This window comes from Ranitomeya variabilis, chromosome 7 (assembly GCF_051348905.1).
Source record: "Ranitomeya variabilis isolate aRanVar5 chromosome 7, aRanVar5.hap1, whole genome shotgun sequence".
In the NCBI taxonomy this organism is placed as follows: Eukaryota; Metazoa; Chordata; class Amphibia; order Anura; family Dendrobatidae; genus Ranitomeya; species Ranitomeya variabilis.
The window spans coordinates 156,111,622-156,138,217 of NC_135238.1; the positions used below are offsets into that span (position 1 = coordinate 156,111,622).

The following is a 26,596-nucleotide window of genomic DNA, read 5'->3' on the forward strand; positions in this document are numbered from 1 at the left end:
TGGAGTTTGTTCGATTCCTATTGTATTTACTGCCTTGACGAGGCGGTCTATCCGGTCAAAGGAAAAACATGAATGACTGTACTCAGTCTCTGAGGAAGATGATGATGTATGAGAACACTCTGACTTCAGTTCCCCAGAGTCACTGTCCTCAAATGAACTTGGGGATCTAGGTTCTAATTCTCTAGACCCTCTACTTTGAGATAGGGATTTTGCTGAACCCCTAATCTCCTGCCTGACCATTTGTCTTAGGCAGGTAGTGAAATCTGGCATTTCCTCTATTAACCGTTGAATACACGGTCCACATAATTTTCTTATGTAGTCATCCGGAAGAGGAATTCCACATTCTGTACATTCCTTGTGTTTAGATTTAGAGGATCGCTTTTTTCCCTGATACATATGGAGAGAGGGAATATAAGGGGAGATATACATCACTAAGTGAACTTTCTCGGCCGATCACTTACCCCTATAGTGACCAAGTGGTACCGTAGATTGCGGGGGGATCCTCTCAACCGTTGTAACATTTTTACGGCCTGAGGATTTTCCGGCTCTATCACCTCCAGGACGACTACTGCCACTAGATCGCCGCTGGGTGCTTACGGTTTGTGGCTTCTCCAGGGATTGACACTGTTGCTTAGACTGCAACGGTTCCTGCTCCTGAGACTCCATTGTAATACGGATAGGAAGCATGTGGCAGCCCAAATGAAATCCTTAAATAGCCGGCCCCTCTAGGTACCTCCCCCGGATGGGGTTAGCAGATTAATCCAGGTGAACTGCCTGGTACATTGCATATGGGAGGCCCCTCCCCCAGAAGCCTGCCCGCTAATCAGAACGTTCACAGGTGTGCCGTATGCCTTTAACCCTGCATTCCTCCGCTGTGTGCTGCAGGGCGCCGCCATGTTCAACCGCGCCTGTGTCGTGCATCATTAGCCCTCGCCGGTCCCAATCACTAGACGCCGCCATCATCACCGCCGCGGCCCTACTGCGCATGCACCACTCGTCATCACCACAGGATGCCGCGATCATCACCGCCGCGGCCCTATCGCGCATGCGCCGCCATCACTCTACAGCGCACACATGGTGCCAACACTCTCCAGGCTTCTGTTATGCACGCCGATCGCGCCGCCACCCGTGCCCCCACCGCCGCCAGCAACGCCGCAGAACTTCAGAGACAGGGCCTCCCACAGCATACATACCTGTACCTGCAGCGATGGGACACTCCAAAGTCAGCACTCCCCCTGAAGGCTGCTTCCATCTGCTGTTGCCTACCCCCAAAGCCCTCTGTGGTGTGGCACCTCCAGCGCATCGGATGCGACCGTGGAAGGTGAACCCCCGCTTCCAGAACTGGCCTGCCGAGCCTGGGTACTGTCTTCAGTCTTCACCTTCATAAGGCAAGTCTGTAGGGTCCCCTGTCAGGGACAGGAAACCAACTGATGCGGGAGAGAGATGCCGCCCTTTTATCTCTGTAGGTTTCCTGTCCCTGAAGGGCGGATCCCCTCTCTCCTTAGTGCTGTCATGGCGACTGAATAAAAAACATTTTTTACAATTGAGTTTCATGACAAATACTGCACTGTTTTTGCTTTTACAGGCTTTTTGTTTCCCAGAACATTATACTTCAGAAGCGGTTCTCGAAGAATGAGATAAAAGGATTCCCCGATGTAAATTAAAAATACATCCCAAACTAGACATGTGTCCGTATGGACCTGTGTCTTAACTGACAAGAGATGTATCACATATGAGTTGTCAGTGGCCTGGAACATGGCTGCGATATATGAAGAAATATATATTTAACCCTCATTGTGCTCAGTAAGATATCTTCAGCTTCATCTTCCTCCTCATCAGCCTTATAGCAATGCACAAAGATTGACACATGACTAGTATGGGCTGCTGTTTACATCTCAGAGACGCCATTTTATCTCATTCATGGAGAACCTATTCAACAGTAAAAGGGGAACCTTTATGCTTTCGTGGCTTTTAAGACCATATCACAATGCCTAAAATACGTTTATGGCCATTCAAATTATTCATAGCTTATTCCATTATAGCATTGAATTCAACACACCATTTGTAATGCTCCTTTTATCGAAACTGTGCCAAAAAATGGTGCCTGATTAAAACTGCAACAAGTAAAAACAGTATTATAAGTTACAAAATTGGACAAAGTTTACTAGTTTGTAGATAAGGTGATTAACATTAACATTTTTAAAGTATACAACATTAATCAGGAGGGCTATTGGTCTATTAAAAAAAAAAAACAGACTTCGAAAGTCTACAATATGCAACTGTATGTTTGGTTAAGTAGAAATACAGAATACATGTGCTGAAAATATGGACAAGTAGGCACATTAACAAAATGTTTGTCTGAATAAGACCTTTCCATGCCAATATTTTGAAGTAAACAACTGCAGCAAAAATTGACACTTTAAGAGCTGGTCTGCAATTGGGCATTTGCATATTTTGCCAGAGCTTTTAGCGCTGGCGAGATATACTGCTCAGTGCACATGCTTCATCATACCATAATGGAAAGAAGAACTTCTCCACATTTCTGGAGGGTCCACAGGAATACGACTATAATGGCATCCATTGGGTTTCTATAATGGCTGCCAGCACTTTACTGAACAAAAGAGTGCAGCCTTCTGCGCTATTTTGCTTATAGTAGTTTTGGCCAGATATGTGATGGGGTGTTTCAACATAAATGTGAATATAGCCAAATATTAGGAGAGATATTGTACACTATAAGAAATTGATACAAAGTATATCACTTTAATTATACAATGAATAGTCTTTATTGACATGAAATACCATTTTAACATCCTTAAGCGTCTCCTCATTAACACATACATTTATGCATGGTAAATAGACAAATCAATTACAACAGACTTAATTTAAAAAGTACAATTTGCACTGAATCGAAACTGCACTTCTCAGCCATTCATAATCGTTTTTACAAACTAAAGTTTATCAAGACGAATGTCAAGAATGCGATTAGAATACAATGTGATCCATCATTTGGAATGCTTGAAAATTACATTATAATTTCGAGAATCATACCTGAAATCTTGTGAATCATGTACAAGAATGCTCGGCTCTAGCCAATTTCTCTAACACCAGGATTTTGAAACTATATTCTAGTTTATGTGTTACAGATATTCTCAGTTATTGTTTTAATGCCTTGGTTCCTTACACTGTGTGAGAGAACTGCACTGTTTAGTGAGAAAATTTTAAAGTTTATTAGCAATCTTTCCAACCTGTGTTCTCCACTCTTTTATTGGAGGTCCTCCCACAGCGGCCAATTTCTTCAATAAAAATGCAGGATTCATACTTGGGACATCTGGATTCTCTTTGTGGTATCGATCCAGTACATCAAACACTTTCGGTAAGCCGACAGTAGAAGCATAAAACATTGGGCCACCCCTGTGCTTTGGCCAGCCATAACCATTGTTGTAGATAACATCAATATCTTCTGGACCGGAGGCGATGCCATCTTCTAGGACACGGAATCCTTCATTAATGAGAGCATACAGGCAACGTTCAAGAATCATTTCTGGGTTTGATGGACGCGGCTTTATTTGGTGAATGTCTCTATATTTTTGGAGGAAATCTTTCACCCAAGGATCAGGTTGGGCAAATCTTCCACCAGGTTTCTCATATTGGTACCAGCCTTTACCAGTTTTTTGCCCAAATCTTCCCATTTCACAAAGCATGTCAGCCAGTGGGCTGTACCTATCACCTTGTCGTTGTCTTGCTGGAGTTCCCTCAGTAACTTTATTACCAGTTAAACCTTTTTCCGTTCTTGACCTCCATCCAACATCCAAGCCAGCCAGGTCCATCATACGAAAAGGGCCCATTGCAAAGCCGAAATCCTCAAGTGCTTTGTCTATGTCTTCTGGATTGCATCCTTCCTCCAGGAGATAATTTGCTTGCTCAAGATAGGGGCCTAAAAGTCGATTTCCAACAAACAATGGACAGTTTCCAACGAGAACAGCCACTTTCCCTAATGTTTTGCCTAGGTTCATAGCTGTAGCAATGGTAGTTAGAGAAGTCTTGTGACCTCTCACTACTTCAAGGAGTCTCATGATGTTCGCAGGGGAGAAAAAATGAGTGCCAATGACTAGGTGAGGGTGATTTGTGACAGATGCAATTTCATCAATATCAAGACCTGATGTGTTGGTGCAAAGAAAGGCATCTGGTTTACAAACAGATGCCAATTTACGAAATATTTCCTTTTTTAGCTCCATATTTTCAAATACTGCCTCAATAACAAAATCTACATCATAAAGTTCCGCAAAATCAAGTGTAAAACGCACGGAGGCCAATGTCGTATCTGGCGTTAGCCCTTGCTTTACTAACTTCTCAGCTTCACGTTCCAGGAGGCCAGTTACTGCCTTTTTACCAAACTCCAATTGCCTTGCATCCTGTTCTAGTGCAATCACCGGAATATTTGCTCTGGCTAATGATGTGACTATTCCTCTGCCCATTGTTCCCAGTCCTAGTAAGAAGAAAAGAAGTATAAAATAAGTTGAAAAGATAATAGTCAGAAGAAACACACTTCATCTGTCAAAATTATGTCAATAGGATGTTAGTCTACATTCTCTTTCAGCCATATTCTTGACTGCTTGTTCTCAGAGTTTTTGCAACCATTTTTATCAGTCTAAAGATCAAAACTGTGCACTGAAACATCACATATGTTCATACTTTGCATTGCATAAGAACAAAAAGCATCAATTACTTCTACTTTGCAGAGCAGTTGGAGAGTTTTATCTTATTGAGGTTTGTGCAGAGCGGAACCCTATCGGGCACCCAAGAAAACTAGGAGTACAGTATATATCAATTGAATAATTGAACACATAATTTGAGGAAAATTTTCAATTTCATAATTCCAGTAAAATGAGGATTGAGAAACAAGGTAAAGCAGCAAAAAAACAAACAAACCTTTATTCTTCAAACATACTGTATTTTTTGGATTATAAAACGCAGTTTTTTCCCAAAAAGTTTGGGAGGAAAAAGGGAGTATGTCTTACAATCCTAAGGTATACTATATGGAGGGGCAATGGCAGTGGAGCGGAACGGGGCCATGGATTCGGGAGGTCGGTGGTGATGGAAAGAGCTCAATCTGCACATGCGCCGCCTGTGGGGGCCATTTTCCCAAAGCCCACAGCAGGGATATGTACAGGAGACAGGACCTTTGCTCACTGGTGCTGACATCTTCAGAGATTATGGGGCCCGCAGCATTGCCCAACTCTTCCTGCCGCCGCCAACCAAAAATAGTGACCCTTGTCAGAGGACGGGGCCAGTAGCACCACCCCACTCCTGCTGCCACGACCTCCTGAAGCAGCGTCCCTAGCTCCTGTGACCCCGCTCCGCTGCCCCCCCCCCCCGGTAAGCTACCTTTAAACCGGATTATTGGGAGTACCATGATTTTATTTAAAAATGTTTTTTTCCTAATTCTCACCACAAAATTTGGGTTGCATCTTATAATCTGTTGCTTTTTATATGTAGAATATTTGTATTTTAGACTACACACTACTTATGTACTATGTACTACATATTACATTTGTATTATAGACTACATACAGACTACATGGTCATCCATGTTTAAATTCCATACAGCTCTGTAAAAACTATGCCCTTCTCCACAAACAAATTATATTATTTCAATACATAAAAAATGAAGCAACCTTGCAATAGGCTGTCAATAAAGAAACATTCTATAGTTTTGTCTCTATATCTCCTGTTTACAGTATGAGTCTTCACAAAAACAAACTTAGTAGAGAAGACTAGGACTGCATAATCAGATTCCACAACCTGTCTCAAAATTATACAAAGCCTTAAAAGTATACTGGTCTTTTAAGTTACTTTTCAGAATGAGCTGTCAAGTGTACATACAAGAGTAATAACTACAAATAAGCAAATCTTTAAAAATTCAATTTTGCAAGATTTGCTCAAAATGCCCAGGAAATTAGAATTTTACAAAACAAATGTGACTCCAAGTGTACTGGGATCCAAGGAGTAACGTTCCTCCTTGTGGAGAGTGACACGTAAGACTGAAATGCCGAGGTGTGGAGGCTTTTAAGCTGCAATGCTCCTCTGGGAAATATCCCGGTCAGATGCCTCTCACCCAGCCATACCAGATCTCACACTTTGCACTGATGAGGGGTAGTACCCTGAAACACAGTCTGCAAATTGAGATTTTGGTTTTGGCTTTTATCCTAAGTCATGTGACAAGGCTCGTTAGAGATTCCATATTGACTTCTAGGATTGCTATTTTCTATAGATGGCACTAGAGTTCAAGTCCTCCTCCTCCCTGAAGAGACAATGTCTAATTGCACTGACAGACAACATCATTTTCTTTTATTGACACAGAAATCTTCACTGTTATACTATCAAACACTCTCTGCATGCTGTGTTCATATTCATATATGCACCATCCGTCATTGAATGAGCCAAAGTAGACTTCTTGGAAGACGACCAAGGAGGACACCATTGTTGAAAAAAAAAAATCATAAAAAAGCCAAACTGGAATTTGCCAAACTACATGTTGACAAGCCACAAAGCTTCTGGAAAAATGTCCCATGTACAGAGACAAAAATGGAATTTTTTGGCAAGGCACATCAGCTCTATGTTCACAGACAGAAAAATGAAGTATATCAAGAAAAGAACCCTGTCCCTATTGTGAAACATGGAGGAGGCTCTGTTATGTTCTGGGGTTGCTTTGCTGCATCTAGCACAGGGGGATTCTAGAGAGAAATGTGCTGCCCAGTGTCAGAAAGCTTGGTCTCAGTTGCAGGTCATGGGTCTTGCAACAGGATAATGACCCAAAACACACAGCTAAAAACACCCAAGAATGGATAAGAGGAAAACATTGGACTATGCTGAAGTGTCCTTCTATGAGCTGAGACCTAAATCCTATTGATCATCTTTGGAAAGAGCTGAAACATGTTGTCTGGAAAAGGCAACCTTCAAACACGAGACAACTGGAGCCGTTTGCTCTTGAGGAGTGGGCCAAAATACCTGTCGAGAGGTTCAGAAGTCTCATTGACAGTTACAGGAATCATTTGATTGCAGTGATTGCCTCAAAAGGCTGTGCAACAAAATATTAAGTTAAGGCTACCATCATTTCTGTCCAGACCCATTTCATGAGTTTTATTTTTATTTTTAATTCTGTGGAAGCATGGTTGAAAAGCAATGTCTGACTTTCTTTTGTTCATTTTCATAGATTTTTTATTTATTATTACTTTTGTCAGACTCAAGTTATTTCTGTGACTATTGTGGGTTTTTCTGTCATTAAACGAGGGGTACTAACAATTTTGACCATGTGTGTAGTCCCTCCTGTACTGCTCTTAATTGCTCTATTAGCGCTGCTCATCAACCTGCATCTAAGCCCCCAAGTCCCTCTGCATATGCCAAAAAATACATCTTATACTTCTGGCATATAACACGGTTTGGTTAGATGGGCATCTTTTTCTTTTCTCGGCATCTCTTCAATTTCTGCAGCTTCCATCCTCCTGGCTTGATTGATGTGAATGATGCATCCTACGTCATCCACAGATCACTACAAATCTTGTACCTGTGCAGATGAAGCGCAGGTGCTCTGTGCAAAGCCTTATAGTGTGCTGGTACCTATGAACCTGGTGGTGAAGATGGTGCCAGCACATGAGCATCATGGGATTTGGCTGTGCCTTCAGTAGGGCAAAGGATACAGCATCTGCGCAGGCCGACACTAACTGAACAGGTACAAGACTCGTGGGCATTTGTGAATAAAGTAGTACACATCAACCACATCAATGAAGCCAGGAGGACGGCGGCTGCAGGGATTGAAGATGCGCCTAGAGAAGAAAGAAAGGTCCCCATCAAACAAGATATAAGATGATAAACACTAATATATACTAATATCTCGTATACATAAATATATAAGGTAATCTCTGGCATATGCAGAAGTTGGGAGCTTCGATAAGGGTCGATGGACTGCGGTAATAGACCAGTTAAGGGTGGTGGCTTTAGTTTATGATGCCAGGAGAAAGCTATTTGGACTAAGGCAGCGAATAGGGCAGATCTAGTGAGTAGAGAAAAAAAGGTCTAGTGATGAATAGCATTAATATACATAAAGCCTTCCACAGAACAGCCAAATTGCAGTAAAACTCATTTATTGCAGTCTATGAAAAATTAATATCTCTATTATATCTGGAGGCAGTCTGCTTGAAGCTTTGCTTTTTTGCTTTTCAGGTGTCAACAAACGGGTCTGTTCTTCATGGTCCTATTTATACAGACGAGATAAGAGGTAAATTAATTACAAGGTTGTTGTAGCTGTCGGTCATTTCAAAATGAAAGCATTGGAAGTAACCGCTTGTACGCTGGAATCTGTATTGTGCTGCTGACAAGAGTTGAATTAGATTCAGGGAAAATTGACTGAAACACAAACCATAGATATGAAAGAACATATTGTAGCTTTTTTTCCAGGTACTCTCTCCTTTAACCCGTTCACAACTTATGACGTATAGGTACTTCATAGGTCATGTCCCTCACTTTGATGCAGGCTCTGGCATTGAGCCCGCATCTTTCCCGGCACATGACAGCTGATTTGACCATCCGTCATGTACATCTAATAGCCGCAGGTGGAATCGCGACCTACCCATGTCTTAACATGTTAAATGCCGCTGTCAGTTATCAAGTTATCCAAACTGGATTAACGTCATTAACCCCGTCCATCGGCGCCGCTGTCACATGATTGCGGGGTTGTTGGGTTGACATGGTAGTCGGGGGTAGTCTGCAGAAGATGGGTTGACATGACCGATGGCTTGGAATGTTAATCCGATCTGTATACAGCGTAATGAGAAAAATAAAAATCAAAAAGACCAGAATTACGTCTTTTGAGGCACCGGAAACAATGCAATAACATGCGATCAAAGCATCGTATCAACTGCAAATGGTATCAATACAAACGTCTGCTCTGCATGCAAAAAATAAGCCCTCACCCAGCCCCAGATCCCGAAAAATGGAGACATAGCGGGTCTCGGAAAATAGCAAAAAAACTTCTTTCTTAGATATGTTTGATTTTTTTTCACAACTTAAATAAAAAACAACCTAGACATGTTTGGTATCTGTGAACTTGTAATGACCCGGAGAATCATAATGGCATGTCAGTTTTAGAATTTAGTGAACATGGTAAATAAAAAACCCAAAAAACAACTGTGGAATTGCACTTTTTTGCAATTTCACCACACTTGAATTTTTTTCCCTGTTTTCCTGTACACTATATGGTAAAATCAATGACATTGTTAAAGGGCTACTGTCACCCCCCCCAGCCGTTATAAACTAAAAGAGCCACCTTGTGCAGCAGTAATGCTGCAGTCTAACAAGGTGGCTCTTTTAGTTTTTGATTCATTTATTAGCTCAATAAAGCGTTTTATAAATTGGCCACACATACCAGATATTATACCTGGAGGCGGTCCGAAGCGTCCTGTATGAATCCCCCAACGGCCGTCACTCTTCTCTTCAGGGCCGATGGTACCCGCCCCCTTCGCGTTGTTGCTTCTTAAATCCGGCGCCTGCGCTGTGCGTGCCTGCCTGGGGCCTGCGCAGTCTTCATTATCAGTAGCAGCTCAGATGCAGGGTGCCTGACTGCGCAGGTGCGGGCAGTGCGGCCGCCCTGTTACTGAATCCCCGCCCCGCACTGTGTTATTCATTATGCACAGTGCGGGGCTGGCATTCCTGGGCATGCGCACTGCGCTTGTCAGACGCTCCCCCGGTCCCCCGCCTTCCAGCATTGCCCGAATATACAGGTTTCATTGGCGACGTTTGGAACAGCCACAAAGAACAACGCTGGAAGGCAGGGGACCGGGGGAGCGTCTGACAAGCGCAGTGCGCATGCCCAGGAATGCCAGCCCCGCACTGTGCATAATGAATAACACAGTGCGGGCGGGGATTCAGTAACAGGGCGGCCGCACTGCCCGCACCTGCGCAGTCAGGCACCCTGCATCTGAGCTGCTACTGATAATGAAGACTGCGCAGGCCCCAGGCAGGCACGCACAGCGCAGGCGCCGGATTTAAGAAGCAACAGCGCTCAGGGGGCGGGTACCATCGGCCCTGAAGAGAAGAGTGACGGCAGTTGGGGGATTCATACAGGACGCTTCGGACCGCCTCCAGGTATAATATCTGGTATGTGTGGCCAATTTATAAAACGCTTTATTGAGCTAATAAATGAATCAAAAACTAAAAGAGCCACCTTGTTAGACTGCAGCATTACTGCTGCACAAGGTGGCTCTTTTAGTTTATAACGGCTGGGGGGGGGGGTGACAGTGGCCCTTTAAGAAGTACAACTCGTTCCACAAAAAACAAGCCCTCACATGGCCATATTTACGGGGAAAAAAATTATGGCTCTGTGAAGGGGAGCGAAAAATGAAAATTGAAAGTCACAAGGTCATGTAGGAGTAAAGCTATTTTTGCTCAGTGACTCAATGATATGTAGAAAAAAAAAAAAAAAAAAAAAAAAACTTCGGTAAGCTTTACTTCCCCTCTCCAATTCCAGCACTTTGACTGTAGAGCTCTACAGAGACCAGGGTATCGGCTGGGACAATCACCAGGCTCAGTGGCTCATGCCACCTACATCACCTGAGCCGGGAAGGTCAAGTCAGGCTCAGTTTATTTTCTCATACATATGACTAAGCAGCAACAGTTTTTTTTAAGGGATTAACCAATTTATGCTGTAAAAAAAAAAAAACAATTCCTAAAAATTCCACGTTTTCCAGATAAGTTTGCCCTGGAATGTAGTGATCATTTAGAAACCTCAGATGTTTCAAGGATTTTTGCAACACTGAGCTGTTTAATTGAAAAATTGCATAAAAAAAAAAAATTAAGAGTTTTTATTTTTCCATTTTCACTAAATGGAATAAAAGAAAAAGTACCCTGCATTTAGTAATTCCTAAGTATGTTCTTACTGTTTGAGCACACGTCAAGGATTTGTTTTTTGGAGTGCAAATTTTCCTGGAATGATTTTTGCTTACCATATCGCATTTTCCCTTGAAGTATCAATACAGTAGAAAACCCCCAGAACTGACCCCACTTTGAAAACTACTGTATTCCCCTCCAAGAATTCATCCAGAGGTATAATGACCATTTTTACCCCACATTTCAGATTTCTTTATCATTGGGCTGTGAAAATTCAAAAAAATACATTTGTTACAATAATATGTAAATTTAATTTTTTTTCCAAGATGTAATAAAACAAAAAAAAAAAGAAAAAAATTTCTCCAAAGTACATGAATACATTATATGTGGTCAAACAAGAGAGACCCTATAGATGTGACCCCATTTTGGAAACTATACTGTTGAAGTCATTTTGATCACCAAGTACAGTAGTTTTTACAACTTGAGTAGCATATGGTAAAAAGTGCTAATTAATTATTTTTCCCCCACTTAGGTTTCATATTTTTTTACAATGTAAGCTTTGATTTATCAGTGACTTTATTAACTTTGTTGTTTTGGTCTGTATGATAAGGGGATTAATAATTTACATAGTTTTAGTTGTGTTTTTCTACGCGTGCATAACAAAATAGTATTACTAAATTCTTGGAGCCATGACTTTTTTTTGATGAAGCTGTTTCAGGGCATATCTTAGCAAGACAATTTGCAGTTTCCATCAGTAGAATTTTGGGGTAAACAGTGGGGAAAATAAGAATTTGAAACACTGCCAATTTTGCAAGTTTTCCCACCTACAAAGAATGGAGAGGTTTGTAATTTTATTGTAGGTACACATCAACTGTGAGAGACAGTAGGTTAAAAAAAATCCAGAATAGCACACTGTATGATTTTTAAATAATTAATTTGCATTTTATTGCATTAATTTAGTATTTGATACAATAGAAAAACAGAACGTAGTATTTGATACAGAAACCTTTGTTTGCAATTACAGAGGTCTGACGTTTCCTGTAGTTCTTGACCAAGTTTGCACACACTGCAGCATGGATTTTGGCCATCTTCTCCAGATCTTTTAGGTTTCAGGGCTGTGGTTGGCCAAAATGGAGTTTCAGCTTTCTCCAAAGCTTTTCTATTGGGTTCAGGTATGGAGACTGGCTAGGACACTCCAGGACCTAGAAATGCTTCTTAAGGAGCCACTCCTTAGTTCCCCTGGCTGTATCGGGTCATTGTCATGCTGGGAAACCCATCGACGACCCATCTTCAATGCGCTTATTGAAGGAAGGAGCTTGTTGGCTAAAATCTTCCTATACATGACCTCATCCATCCTCCCTTAAATATGGTGTAGTCATCCTGTTCCCTTTGGAGAAAAGCACCCAAGAAGTATGAGGTTTCCTCCACCATGCTTTATGGTTGGGACTATGTTCTTGGAGATGTACTCATCCTTTTTCTTCCTCCAAACAAGGAGAATGGAGTTGATACTAAAAAGTTATATTTTGGTCTCATCTGACCACATGAACTTCTTCCATGCCTCCTCTGGATCATCCAGATGGTCATTGGTGAACTTCAAATAGGCCTGAACATGTGCTGGCATGAGCAGGGGCACCTTGTGTGCCCTGCGAGATTTTAATCCATGACAACATAGTGTGTAATAAAGTGGTAAATTTTGAGACTGTGGTCCCAGCTCTCTTCAGGTCATTGACCAGGTTCTCCAGTGTGTAGTTCTGGGCTGATGAATGACCTTTATCAGAATCATCCTTACTCCATGATGCAAGATCTTGCATGGAGCCCCAGACCGAGGAAGACTAACAGTCATCTTGAGTTTCTTCCATTTTTTTAATAATTGCACCAACAGTTGTTGCATTCTCACCAAACTGCTTGCATATTGTCCTGTAACCCATCCCAGCCTTGTGGAGGTCTACAATTTTGTTCCTTGTGTTCCTAGACGGCGCTTTGGTCTTGGCCATGGTGGAGAGGTTGGAGTCTGATTGAATGTGTGTGTGGACTGGTGTCTTTTATACAGGTGCAATTAATACAGGTAATGAGTGCAGAGTAGGAGGGCTTCTTACAGAAAAAGTACTAGGTCTGAGAGCTAGAATAGAATTCTTGCTGGTTGCTAGGTGATCAAATACTTATTTTATGCACTAAAATGCAATGTAATTATTGAAAAATCATGCAATGTGACTTTCTGGATTTTTTAAGCTTCTGTCTCTCCCAGTTGAAGTGTAACTATGATAAAAATTACAGACCTCTCAATTCTTTGTAGATGGGAAAACTTGAAAAGTCAGCAGTGTATCAAATACTTATTTTTCAATACTGTATGTGATGTTTTGATAAGTTTCTATTGCATTTTTTGGAAGAAAACAGCCATTCTGCCATTGTTTTTCCAATATTTTTTTTAACAATCGCATAGCACTCGGACCAGTATTCATCTATGGGGCAGCTCACATCACCGTATTTTTTCTCAGCCGTTTTCAGTGTGTGAGTGAAATCGCAGCATGCTGCGATTGTCACCGACACTCGGCCGAGTCTCGGCTCACTCGCACCCATATAAGCCGAGGGTCAGGAGGATCTGAGCAGCAGCTGAGGGTCATCAGCATATCGCATCCGATGCTCTCGCATCGGATGCCATACGCTAGTCTGACGCCGGCCTATGAGATAACTCTGGAACGCTTCAACAGATCCCAGTAATTCCGAGATTGTTTTTTGTGACATGTTGTACTTCATGTTAGTGGTAAATTTTGGTCGATACGATTTGCATATACACTGCTCAAAAAAATAAAGGGAACACTTAAACAACAGAATATAACTCCAAGTAAATCAAACTTCTGTGAAATCAAACTGTCCACCTAGGAAGCAACACTGATTGACAATCAATTTCACATGCTGTTGTGCAACTGGTATAGCCAACAGATGGAAATTATTGGCAATTATCAAGACACCCTCAATAAAGGAGTGGTTCTGCAGGTCGGGACCACAGACCACATCTCTGTACCAATGCTTTCTGGCTGATGTTTTGGTCGCTTTTGAAGGTTGATTGTGCTTGCACACTCGTGGTAGTATGAGACGGACTCTACAACCCACACAAGTGGCTCAGGTAGTGCAGCTCATCCAGGATGGCACATGAATGCGAGCTGTGGCAAGAAGGTTTACTGTGTCTGTCAGCGTAGTGTCCAGAGGCGCTACCAGGAGACAGACCAGTACACTAGGAGATGTGAAGGGGGCCGTAGGAGGGCAACAACCCAGCAGTAGGACCACTACCACTGCCTTTCTGCAAGAAGGAACAGAAGGAGCACTGCCAGAGCCCTGCAAAATGACCTCCAGCAGGCCACAAATGTGCATGTGTCTGCACAAACGGTTAGAAACCGACTCCATGAGGATGGTCTGAGTGCCCGATGTCCACAGATGGGGGTTGTGCTCGCAGCCCAACACCATGCAGGATGTTTGGCACTTGCCACAGAACACCACGATTGGCAAATTCGCCACTGGTTCCCTGTGCTCTTCACAGATGAAAGCAGGTTCACACTGAGCACATGTGACAGATGTGACAGAGTCTAGAAATGCCGTGGAGAGCGATCTGCTGCCTGCAACATCCTTCATCATGACCGGTTTGGTAATGGGTCAGTAATGGTGTGGGTGGCATTTCTTTGGAGGGCCGCACAGCCCTCCATGTGTTCGCCAGAGGTAGCCTGTCTGCCATTAGGTACCGAGATGAGATCCTCAGACCCCTTGTGAGACCATATGCTGGTGCGGTTGGCCCTGGTTTCGTCTTAATGCAGGACAATGCCAGACCTCATGTGGCTGGAGTGTGTCAGTAGTTGCTTCAAGATGAAGGCATTGAAGCTATGGACTGGCCCGCCCGTTCTCCAGACCTGAATCCGATTGAGCACATCTGAGACATCATGTCTCGCTCCATCCACCAACGTCACGTTGCACCACAGACTGTACAGTAGTTGGCGGATGCTTTAGTCTACTTCTGGGAGGAGATTCCTCAGGAGACCATCCGCTGCCACATCAGGAGCATGCCCAGGCGTTGTACAGTAGGGAGGTCATATGGGTACGTGGAGGCAACACACAATACTGAGCACCTTTTCCTTGTCATGAGGCATTTCCACTGAAGTTGGATCAGCCTGTAATTTGATTTTCCACTTTGATTTTGAGCATCATTCCAACTCCACACCTCTGTGGGATATTCATTTTGATTTACATTGATAATTGTTATGTTTTATTGTTCTGAACACATTCCACTATGTAATGAATAAAAAATTGCAACTGGAATATTTCATTCAGAGATATCTAGAATGTGGTATTTTAGTGCTCCCTTTATTTTTTTGAGCAGTGTATTTATAAAAATATACAAAATTTGACAAAACATTACAAAATTTTGCTATTTTAAAACTTTAAATTGTTTATGCCCTTAAATGAGATATTTCTTAATTATTTTGTGCGGTATAACTAACATTTGCCACATTTCTAATTTACATCAGCAACATTTTTGTTAGGAAGTTAGAAGGGTTCAAAATGGTTTATCAATTTTTCAATTTCCAACAGAATTTACAAAGCCATTTTTTTTCAGAGACCACATCACATTTGAAGTGGCTTTGAGGGGTCTATATGACAGAAAATATTTAAAAGTGACAATTCTAAAAACTGATCCCCTCAAAACTACATTCAGGAATTAATGGAATGTGGAAGGAAAAAATGAATATTTTACTTTTTCACAAAAATGTTACTTTATCCCCAAATTTTTAACTTTCACAAGGATAACAGGAGAAAATGGACCCAAAAATGTGTTGTGCAATTTCTCTTGAGTATGCAGATACCCCATATGTGGGGGAAAACTACTGTTTGGGAACACGGCAGGCTCGGAAGGGAAGGAGCAAGAATTGATGACGGCACCATGTCACGGTTGGAGAGCCCCTGATGTGCCTAAGCAGTGGAAACTACACCCCTTAAGAATTTTATTCAGGGGTATGGTGAGGACTTTTAACCCAAAGATACTACACAGAATTTGATCACATTAGGTCGTCATATTGAATATGTCATCATTCGTGTTGAGCGCAAGGGCTAGTTGAGTTTGCATCAAGGTGCTCCGGTAAGCACAAAGTATCATGGGCGATCGTGCGACCCTGATGCAAACTCGAATAGCGAGCACTTGTGCTAATACTGGTCATCATTCATTTTTTTTTACTTTAGAAAAAAAACCAACTCTAACCCTCACCTCAAACCTAACCCTAATGGCAAAGAATGAAAGCAATAAAAATTATAAAACAAAAAAACTGTAATCTAATGCGATGGCACGGGTGTGTGTGTGGGGGGGTGTCATGACATACTACTTATTGGCTTTTCATCACTGTCATAGACCCTATCACAGTACTCAAAATGAATCAATAGGAAAAATCCCTGCTGCTGCCATGTGGCTGCCAACAGATCTCGGCAGGTGCACTGCGCATGAGCCGGACATTTTATTTTCAGGAAGAGGAGGCGGTTGGTCGGGGGGCGGAGTTGGAAGGACTAGGGGTTGGAGGAGGTACTGGAGATGGTTTTGAGACTTCTTTTCACTCTCCTCTGACATGTATATCATGTAACAAGAGAGAAATGTTTTTAACAGCTTGCACACTTTTTTTATTCAATGAAAAACTGACCCTGATCGTGTTCTCTACCGCCTCAGCTAGCCACAGTAGTTTAAACTCCGGAGATTTTCTGATGCTGGTGGGTGCTATAACAACATCATTCCTGATTGCCATTTTAAAATGGCAATGAGGGAATAAGGCCCCTTAATGGCTGCCGGTTTAATGCATATCAGCGGTCGTTAAGTGGTTAAAAAAAATAGAAGAGTTTTTAGTTTATTTTTATGCAAATTGCCTCTTCTGAGAAAAAGAGGACTTAAACTCTATAGCGCCACCTGTTGGAAGTAGCGATCCTACAAGTCACAGAGGAGCATTGCACGGAGAATAAGCCTCCTTACCTTGACAAGCCAGCTGGTATGTCACTCTCCATAAGGAGAAACGTTACCCCTTAGACCCTAGTTTATTTTTATTAATTAACAAAATGCAAAGTGAATGAAGAAAAGAGAAATCTGAATCAGATCATCATTTCTTGTGATTGCCTTTTGCCGTCAAAACAGCATCAAAGATTCAATCCTTCTAGTTACATTTGCACAGTTTTTCAAAGAACTCGGCGGGGAGGAAGTTCCAAACCTCTAGGAGAACTAACCACAGATCTTCTGTGGATGACGTTTTTGCAACACTTTCTGTCTCTTCATGTAATCCCAAACAGACTGGATGATGTTAATATTGGGGCTCTGTGGGGGTCATATCATCACATCAAGTACTCCATGTTTTTCTTTACCCTGAAGATAGTGACATTGTCTGTATGTTTGGGATCGTTGTCCTGCTGAAGAATACATTTGTAGCCAATCAGATATTCTAATGATATTGCATGATGGATAAGTAGCAGCCTTCTTTAATCTGATTGATTACACCATTAATCCTGACTGAATATTCAACTTTACTTACTGAAATGCAACCCCAAATTTGCAAGGAGCCTCCATGAAGCTTAATTATTTCCTGCAGACACAAATTTTTATACTTTTCTCCATCAATTTTAATGACTAAACAGCTTTTATTCTGCATCCCAGTTGCTATGTTTTTGAGCATAGTTGAGTAAAGCGGCCTTGTTTGCATGTTCAAGGTATGATTTTTGTCTGCAATTCTACTATTAAGACCACTTCTGGACAGACTTCTCCGAACAGTAGATGGGTATCGCTGGATCCCATTGGTTGCTACCAGTTCTGAGCCGATGGCATTGTTGGGCATCTTTCAATTTTGAAGGGAAAGAAGTCTTTCATCTTGTGCAATAAGTTGGACCACTGCATTTACGACAGTCAATGTTGCCTATTTCTTGGTGATCTCAATACTAAGAAATACAGGCAGATACTTATCCATCATGCAAAACCATTAGGAAGGCATTCGATTGGCTCCAAATGTATTCTGCAGCAGGACAACAATCCCAGATATACTGCAAATGTTATGAACGACTCTGTTCTGCATAAAGAAGATAAAGTAGTCCTGAAAGTGAGGATATGGCCCCAACAGAGCACTGAGCTCCACATCGAGTAAGGGATCAGGGATCACATGAAGAGACAGAAGGATTTGCGCAAGCCTACATACACAGAAAATCTGTGATTAGTGTTAGGAGATGTTTGGACATGTGGTTCATGTACACTTTGACATTAGATGTTAGATCAGCAAAAAAAGAAAATATTAATAAAAGGCCAAATGTAGTTACAGTGTAATTTTTTTCCCAGTAGATCTCTTAACAAATGCTGTTATATGCATAGTATTAAACAAGAGAGGCTGGTCTACAAATTGGACTTGAATAGCCTGTGGGGAGATTTTTTTCACATGGACTGTAGATTGAAAAAAAAAACAAAAAAAAAAAACTTGTTTGCATTGTTCCAGAAATCTGTATTTAGCCTCAGCCTTGCTATATATGTTAGATGGCTGTTGGTCAAAAGCCATCTCAGCAATCTCTCCCATACACAGGAGCGCTCGTTCAACTGATTTCGCCAATATTTTGTACGAGAAAGCCATCAGCACCGGCTGACCGACATCTGTCTCAGTCATCAGTTGGACAGAGCCCCTATACACATTTGACCACTGGATGACTGCCTTGATAATAGTGGGTTTAGCCAACAGTCTAATGTGTATGGAAGGTACTTCAGAGTAAGTTCAAACAAGCATATATTTGGTCTGTGTGCATGCAAGCCTGTAAGTTCAGATCGGGACACCTGCGGTCAGTTGAGGCATTGCGGTCCGTATTAGGAAAGAAGTCCATGTGAACCCAGCCTAAGGCTGTAAGCACAAATAAAGATTTCAGAGCTAAACCCAGAAGTTGATCTAGAAGTAAGGAGAGGTAGTCCTTATACAGATTTGCTCTTCTGATTGAATCCTCACCTTGTTTTAGCTCAAAAACAGCATAAAAATTAACATGTTTGATTCACCATCTCTTCCGACTCTCATACAAAAAGACTGATGTATAGTATAGAAATATCAGAGCCAAGTATGGAATATACAGTGCCGTGCAAGAGTTTTAGACAGGTGTGGATTAAACACTACAAAGTAAGAATGCTTTAAAAAATATATGTATTTGTTTTTTAATCAATCAACAAAATGCAAAGTGAGTGAACAAAAGAGAAATGGAAATCAAATCAATATTTGGTGTGGTCATCGTTTGCCTTCAAAACAGCATCAATTCTTCTTAGTACAAGTTGCCCAAAGTCTGGTATAATTGGTTACTCATACACATGACTATAATTCTACCAAATCCCTAACACATTATAAAGATCGTGATCTTTATATGTAGGTATTGACAACATGATTGACTAAAAAGAGAAACGTGTAGAAGTGGGTGAGGAACTGTTGCAAAGGTGAGGTTGTGGAAGATGGGCTCATGTCACAGGTCATACACTGAGGCAAAACTGAACACAGCAACAAGACGAAACAAGGCAGTTACATTTCATCAGCAAAATCTCTCACAGACAAAGCACACTGGGGTTTCAAGATGTGCTGTTCAAGCTCTTTTGAAGAAGCACCCAGAAATGTGCAATCTTGAAGACCATAGGTGCAGTGGTCGGTCAAGAAGATTTTGTGCAGATGATGAAGGACACATCATGCTTACTTCCCTTCAAAATCAGAAGATGTACAGCAGTGCCATCAGATTAAAATTCAGAGCAGTTGGAGAGACCCAGCTACACCCATCTACTGTTCAGAGAAGTCTGCCCAGAAGTAGTCTTCATGGAAGAATTGGGGCCAAAAATTCATACCGTTGACATAAATACAAGGTCATGTGACTCAATTATGCACAAAAACAGAAAATGGGGTGCTGAAAAAAATGGCACCAGGTGCTCTGGACTGACAAGTCAAAATGTGAAATATTTGACTGTAACAGAAGGTTGTTTGTCACTGAAGGGGTGGAGAGCAGTACAATAATGAGTGTGTGCAAGTTACAGTAGAGCATGGTGGAAGTTCTTGCAAGTTTCAGTAAATGGACTTGGGAACTACTCAGGATTAATGGTGTCTTCAGTGCCTGAGAAACATAGGTAGATACCTATCCATCATGCAATACCATAAGGGAGGCGTCTGATTGGCGGTATGTTTGAGGTCTGTTGCAGAATAAATTTGGAGCCAATCATTAAGATTTATCTTCAATGTAAAGAACAACAAAACGTCCTGGGAGTGATGACATGAACCCCTCATAGCCCTGATCTCAAGATCATCAAATATGTCTGGGATTACATGACTTTTGGATATGGAACGGATCCGACTCCATCTTAAAACAACCATAACTACAGTAAACCCAGGGACTAAAATAAATACACAAAACACATTATTTTAGTTGTCAAAATGGCCACAGGTTTATTTAAATCACAAGATTAAAACAATCACAGTAGGAGTCAGGTGAAGTGCTAGTACATTGGGATTCACAAGTACTGTGATATCCCCAGCTGTCTGACATACAGCACCAGGACAGACAGCCATAAAGGGGTGGCACGCACTGGCTTGCTATTCAAGCAAAGACAGTAAACTTTCAGGGCACCAATGACCTTATTATCCTCACTCCTGTGCCTAACCACTGTGCCCGCCCCTGATTGACGTTACTATTACAAAGTCCTTGAGGATGGCCACCAAAACCGAGCCTGTTCACTACCATCCTCTATTAGTTAAAATGAGTCCACCTTAACTTGTCTGCAACTTCTTCCTGACTCCTAAACCGCAAATCTGTGATGGGTTATAAATTCCAAGTCACATTTGACACTTTTTTTTTTAAATAAATCACTTTTGTAAACTTATAAACTAGAAGTCCCTGCAAATTCATTACGGAGACTAAACTTGACAACCCTCCGACTCACAAAGAGTCATCCTACAGCGCTCAGGAGAAGAAAAAAAAACCTGTGGAGGAAACCTCTAGGGAACCATGGCTGAAGGATTGCCCTTCCTTTGGGTTTACAAGGTTAATGCTAATGTTAACTCTTTAGCCATGATAAAATTGGACCTGGTACAAGATAAACAATGGAAAATTCAAAAAATACAATAAAGCATTCATCATTATACAAGCAATGATTAAAACGTTTTAGGACAGTGATTATAACTGTTGTTTCCTCCAGTTCATCCGGTGAGAAAAAGAGGGAGAGAGACAGAGTTACCTCCTCTATATAAGCCCCACCTCACAGTGATACACCAGGCACAGACATGCTGAGCTCCGTCTTAAAACAACATCACTCTTGCTTAAAATCTGCACCGCTATACAAACAAAGCTGCAGGAGTTAAAGGTCCACCCCTCCCAAAGTCATGTCCACCTCTGTTTAGTGCTCCGGTGGTTTCTTAAAGAGAAGGATTTGCACAAGCAACATCCACAGGAGATCTGTGGTTAGTTTTCTAAGGGTATGTTTCCACGGTCAGAAAATGCTGCAGGTTGGATGCTGCGTTCATCCGCAGCGTCAAACCCGCAGCGGCCAGATGTTACATCATAGTGGATGGGATCTGAAGAAATCCTATCTCCACTATGCGTGCAGGGACGACTCCAGCTTCCCGGCGGAGACAGACATGCAGCACGTCTTTCCAGACCACAGCATGTCAATTTATCTTGCGGAGACGCTCTGTAGAGTTCCCTCAAAAACTATGCAAGCAAGTGTACCTAAAAGAATTGATGTTGATTTGAAGGCAAAGAGCAGTTACACCACTATTTGATGTTTCTTTTGTTCATTCATGTTACGTTTTGTCAATTGATAAAAAACAAATTATTGACACTTCTAACTTTGGAAAATTTTTTACTTTTCATAATTATATCCACACCTGCTTAACCTGCCATATCAAAAAACGCTATTAACCTGTATATATGGGTTAGTCTGCAGGTCAACAGCTTTCTGAAGCCGTGCACCTGCATCACTGAGAGTCTGGTTACTGGACAGAAATTAACTTTATTCCTCCAACCAGCCTCTGGCTTTCAGTCATAGAGGCATGGCTGGCGTGGCTTCAGTTATCGCTCAGTGAATAGAGAGCGATGGCTGTGACAATGCCCTGGCACAGACTAACAGCCGGCTCAGAAGTGCATCAGTACAATGCCAACTGTCTGTCAGTGCCGAGGCATGGTTACAGCCACAGCTCACTATGCACTGAGTGACAACTGAAGCCGCGCCTCTATGACTGAAAGCCCGAGGCTGCCAGGAGGATAAATGTTCATTTCCATCAGCAGCTGGACTTTCAGTGCAGTGGCCGCATGGCTTCACCTGCTGATAAACCCCATGTCTGCAGTTTAATAGCGTTTTGGGACATGACAGGTTCCCTTTAAAACCTTAGTACCAGACTGTATGGATGGCTTTGCTACCTCCTCAAAAATTCTCTCGGCTGATGTGGTCATGAAAAAACAATTTGCTCATTCCAAAAGGGTGGATAATTGCAATAACTTCCTACCAGTTGGTATGTGTAAAGGCTAAACAGACTACATTAACAGGAGGCCTCTTACCTCTGTTTCTTTCTGCTGCTTAAAGAATCATCAGTGCCATTTATGTAGTTTCAGTCTAAAATGGTTATAATTATATTCATGTAAAAGGAAATATTTTCAATTTAGTTGGCAATTTCCACTTCTTTACCTTACGCCACTGTAGTCATACTATTGCCCATACTTTTTGTAGAGGCCCCATTGTAAATGCAGTATGCCCAGGTTATAAGGATTGCCATATACAATAAATTCATACTATCTTCCAGAAAAATATTTAGAATTGAGAGTCCTCAGTGGTTGATTCCTTTTAATGGCTAACTGAAAAGAAAAGGAAAAGGAACTTGCCCATCAGACTATGAGGGAGTCATCACAACATACCCAGACCCCAATCAGAGGACAATGAAACATTCCTTATCTAAGAAGTGGTCCAATATTTATGGACATAACTGTTTATCACTCATGGTAATTCTGCTTCATGTCACCTGTCTTATCCATGGTTTTTTTTTTTTTTTTTCTGTGCCATGTTGTGCATAAATATGTGATTCTTCAGATGTTGTATTAGTCTATGCCTGATGAAGAGACCTGAGTAGTCTCGAAAGCTTGCAATTTGTTACCATCTTTTCAGTTAGCCATTAAAAGGTATCAACCACTGAGGACTCTCAATTCTAAACATTTTTCTATCTACTGGCTAACACAGTACCAAGATTTAGGTCTTTCCTGTACTATCTTCTATGAAGTATTGTAGTAAGGGTAAATTTAACATTTTATACATTGGCTACTAGTTGTGAAATCTACTGGATTTGTCAAGGTCAATAAGAGCACAAAATAGGTGTAAAACACTGAGCGACTATAACTTACCTATAACAGCAGCAGTGCGGACAGGCATTGGGGCAACGGTGTCCCATCTACCACCTGAGGGATGAGTCCACTTCGCAACGTTCCTCTCTGAGAAGAAGGCATATTGCAGTGCTTGAGGTTGACCAGTAGCCCAGAGAGAGAAGAACAGTTGTTTCTCTTTCTCTATACCATGTTGGTATGGTTTCTGGACAGAGGCTCTTACAGCCTCAATACAGGCTATAGGTGCTTGGGCTCCACGAAACTGCTTCTTAGCTTTATCCACAGAGGTGTCGAAGAAGCTTTCCATGTTGGGATTGGATGGTACATAGTTAGTGCTGAGTCTCCGCTTGCCCAAATCAGTTCCTAAAATAAAGAAAACAAAAATACATGACTTTTTTTTTTTTTTTTTTTTTTTTTTAAGGCGCTAGCAGCAGCAGCTGCAGGTATGGTGGATGGACAACAAATAGCGCTATGTGAATCACTGTCTATAATGTACTGCATGACCTCTATCTTTTTATTTGATTTCTCTGTCTTTTTATTTGATTTCCCCTGTAACCCTATATTTTTTTTACCATGATATACACTTGCTTATGCATAACATCTGGATATTCTGCACACATACATAATATTATATATATACATACATACATTACACACATACATATATATATATTAGATAATCTATCGGGTATTCAAGAATATGTCGTAGCCTGTGCTATATACGGTACTATGTGGCTGATATATATATATATACACTCACCGGCCACTTTATTAGGTACACCATGCTAGTAACGGGTTGGACCCCCTTTTGCCTTCAGAACTGCCTCAATTCTTCGCGGCATAGATTCAACAAGGTGCTGGAAGCATTCCTCAGAGATTTTGGTCCATATTGACATGATGGCATCACACAGTTGCCGCAGATTTGTCGGCTGCACATCCCAAAGATGCTCCATACAAGGCAGGATGGATCCATGCTTTAATGCTGTTTACGCCAAATTCTGACCCTACCATCCGAATGTCGCAGCAGAAATCGAGACTCATCAGACCAAGCAACGTTTTTCCAATCTTCTACTGTCCAATTTCGATGAGCTTGTACAAATTGTAGCCTCAGTTTCCTGTTCTTAGCTGAAAGGAGTGGTACCCGGTGTGGTCTTCTGCTGCTGTAGCCCATCTGCCTCAAAGTTCGACGCACTGTGCGTTCAGAGATGCTCTTAGGCCTACCTTGGTTGTAACGGGTGGCGATTTGAGTCACTGTTGCCTTTCTATCAGCTCGAACCAGTCTGCCCATTCTCCTCTGACCTCTGGCATCAACAAGGCATTTCCGCCCACAGAACTGCCGCTCACTGGATTTTTTTTCTTTTTCGGACCATTCTCTGTAAACCCTAGAGATGGTTGTGCGTGAAAATCCCAGTAGATCAGCAGTTTCTGAAATACTCAGACCAGCCCTTCTGGCACCAACAACCATGCCACGTTCAAAGGCACTCAAATCACCTTTCTTCCCCATACTGATGCTCGGTTTGAACTGCAGGAGATTGTCTTGACCATGTCTACATGCCTAAATGCACTGAGTTGCCGCCATGTGATTGGCTGATTAGAAATTAAGTGTCATGTCAATATGGACCAAAATCTCTGAGGAATGCTTCCAGCACCTTGTTGAATCTATGCCACGAAGAATTGAGGCAGTTCTGAAGGCAAAAGGGGGTCCAACCCGTTACTAGCATGGTGTACCTAATAAAGTGGCCGGTGAGTGTATATATATATATATTATATATATATATATATATATATATATATATATATATATATAATGTAACAAAAAACCCAAGTATAATGAAATATATTCAATTAGCTAAAAAAAAAGTTGAAAAATAAAATAAGGGTAATTTTGAACACAAGCAGAGTGAAGCCTGAGCGAGCAAAGTTCATAAATACAACACATGTCAGGTATACATGCACATGTATATTGCTAGAGTTCACCATACAAGAAATAAATTGAAGAAGTGGGATTTGACACCCAGTGGGCTCAACGATACATACTAAGTAGTGATGAGCGAGTATACTCGTTACTCGAGATTTCTCGAGCACGCTCAGGTGACCTCCGAGTATTTTTTAGTGCTCGGAGATTTATTTTTCATCGCCTCAGCTGAATGATTTACATCTGTTAGCCAGCATAAGTACATGTGGGGGTTTCCTGGTCGCTAGGGAATCCCCACATGTACTTATGCTGGGTAACTCAGAGGTCACCCGAGCATGCTCGAGAAATCTCGAGTAACGAGTATATTTGCTCATCACTACTAATACTAATATGTGACGATCAAGAGCCCAGAGTAAAGTGCTGGTGCATAAATGCAAAACACTGATCCACCAGGTATGAAGTACAAAAGATTTTTTAAAAATTATATTGCATGCAAAAAATATAGTTCTTACCGATAACGGTATTTCTCTGAGCCCATGACGGCACCACGGAGAGAGGGGATCCGCCCACCAAGGACAGGAAACCTACGGATAAAAAAAGGCGGTACCACTCTCCTGCATCAGTTTGTTTACATAGAGAATGATGGGAGACTACTAAGGCATTTGTAATTTTTAACTGTTTAGCCTAGTAAGATACCGCGTGACTTTAAATAAAAGTAGACTATGAATAGACTATGGCACTCTTTAAATGTGCACACCCATAAGTGAAGGGAGGGAATGTACGGGTGCCGTCATGGGCTCAGAGAAATACCGTTATCGGTAAGAACTATATTTTTCTCTGATCGCCCATGACGGCACCACGGAGAGAATTGCATAGATAGTACATTCAGGGAGGGACCACTGCTTCCAGAACCCTTTTACCGAAGGTAAGATCTGAGGAAGAGATTAGGTCCAATCTATAGTGCCTATAGAATTTGGATGGTGAGGACCAGGTAGCAGCTCTACATATCTGGTCTATAGAAGCTCCGGCCTTCTCCGCCCAGGAAGTCGCCACTGCCCTTGTCGAGTGAGCCTTAACCTCCCCGGGAACGGACATCCCACTTGCCGAGTATGAAAGACTGATGGCGTCCGTGATCCATCTTGCTATGGTGGCCTTAGAAGCTTTTTTCCCCTTCCGGGGACCCTGGAAACACACAAACAGAGAGGAATCCTCCCTACTCTCTCTAGTGGCTTCTAGGTATTGTAAGAGACACCTTCTTACATCCAGAGTATGTAATGTTTGTTCCTCCTTATTTGTAGGGTTGGGACAGAAGGAGGGGAGAGATATCTCTTGAGACCTGTGAAATTTCGAAGCCACTTTCGGGAGATATGCTGGGTCTGTTTTTAAAATGACCCTATCCTCTAAAATTTGTGTGTAAGGGGAATTAACTGATAG

The 26,596-nt window shown here is 41.8% G+C and overlaps 1 protein-coding gene across 1 annotated transcript in view; it reads right to left on the minus strand.

The window, feature by feature from the left end:
• Positions 1-2,759: 2,759 nt before the first annotated feature.
• EHHADH (enoyl-CoA hydratase and 3-hydroxyacyl CoA dehydrogenase) overlaps positions 2,760-26,596 on the minus strand; it is a 70,024-nt gene continuing 46,187 nt past the window's right edge. The window contains exons 6-7 of the mRNA XM_077272126.1: positions 23,269-23,610; positions 2,760-4,486 (exon numbers count right to left, since the gene is read on the minus strand). Coding sequence (XP_077128241.1) covers positions 3,219-4,486; positions 23,269-23,610 — 1,610 coding nt within the window. The 3' untranslated portion in view covers positions 2,760-3,218. The remainder of the gene's footprint in view (positions 4,487-23,268; positions 23,611-26,596) is intronic.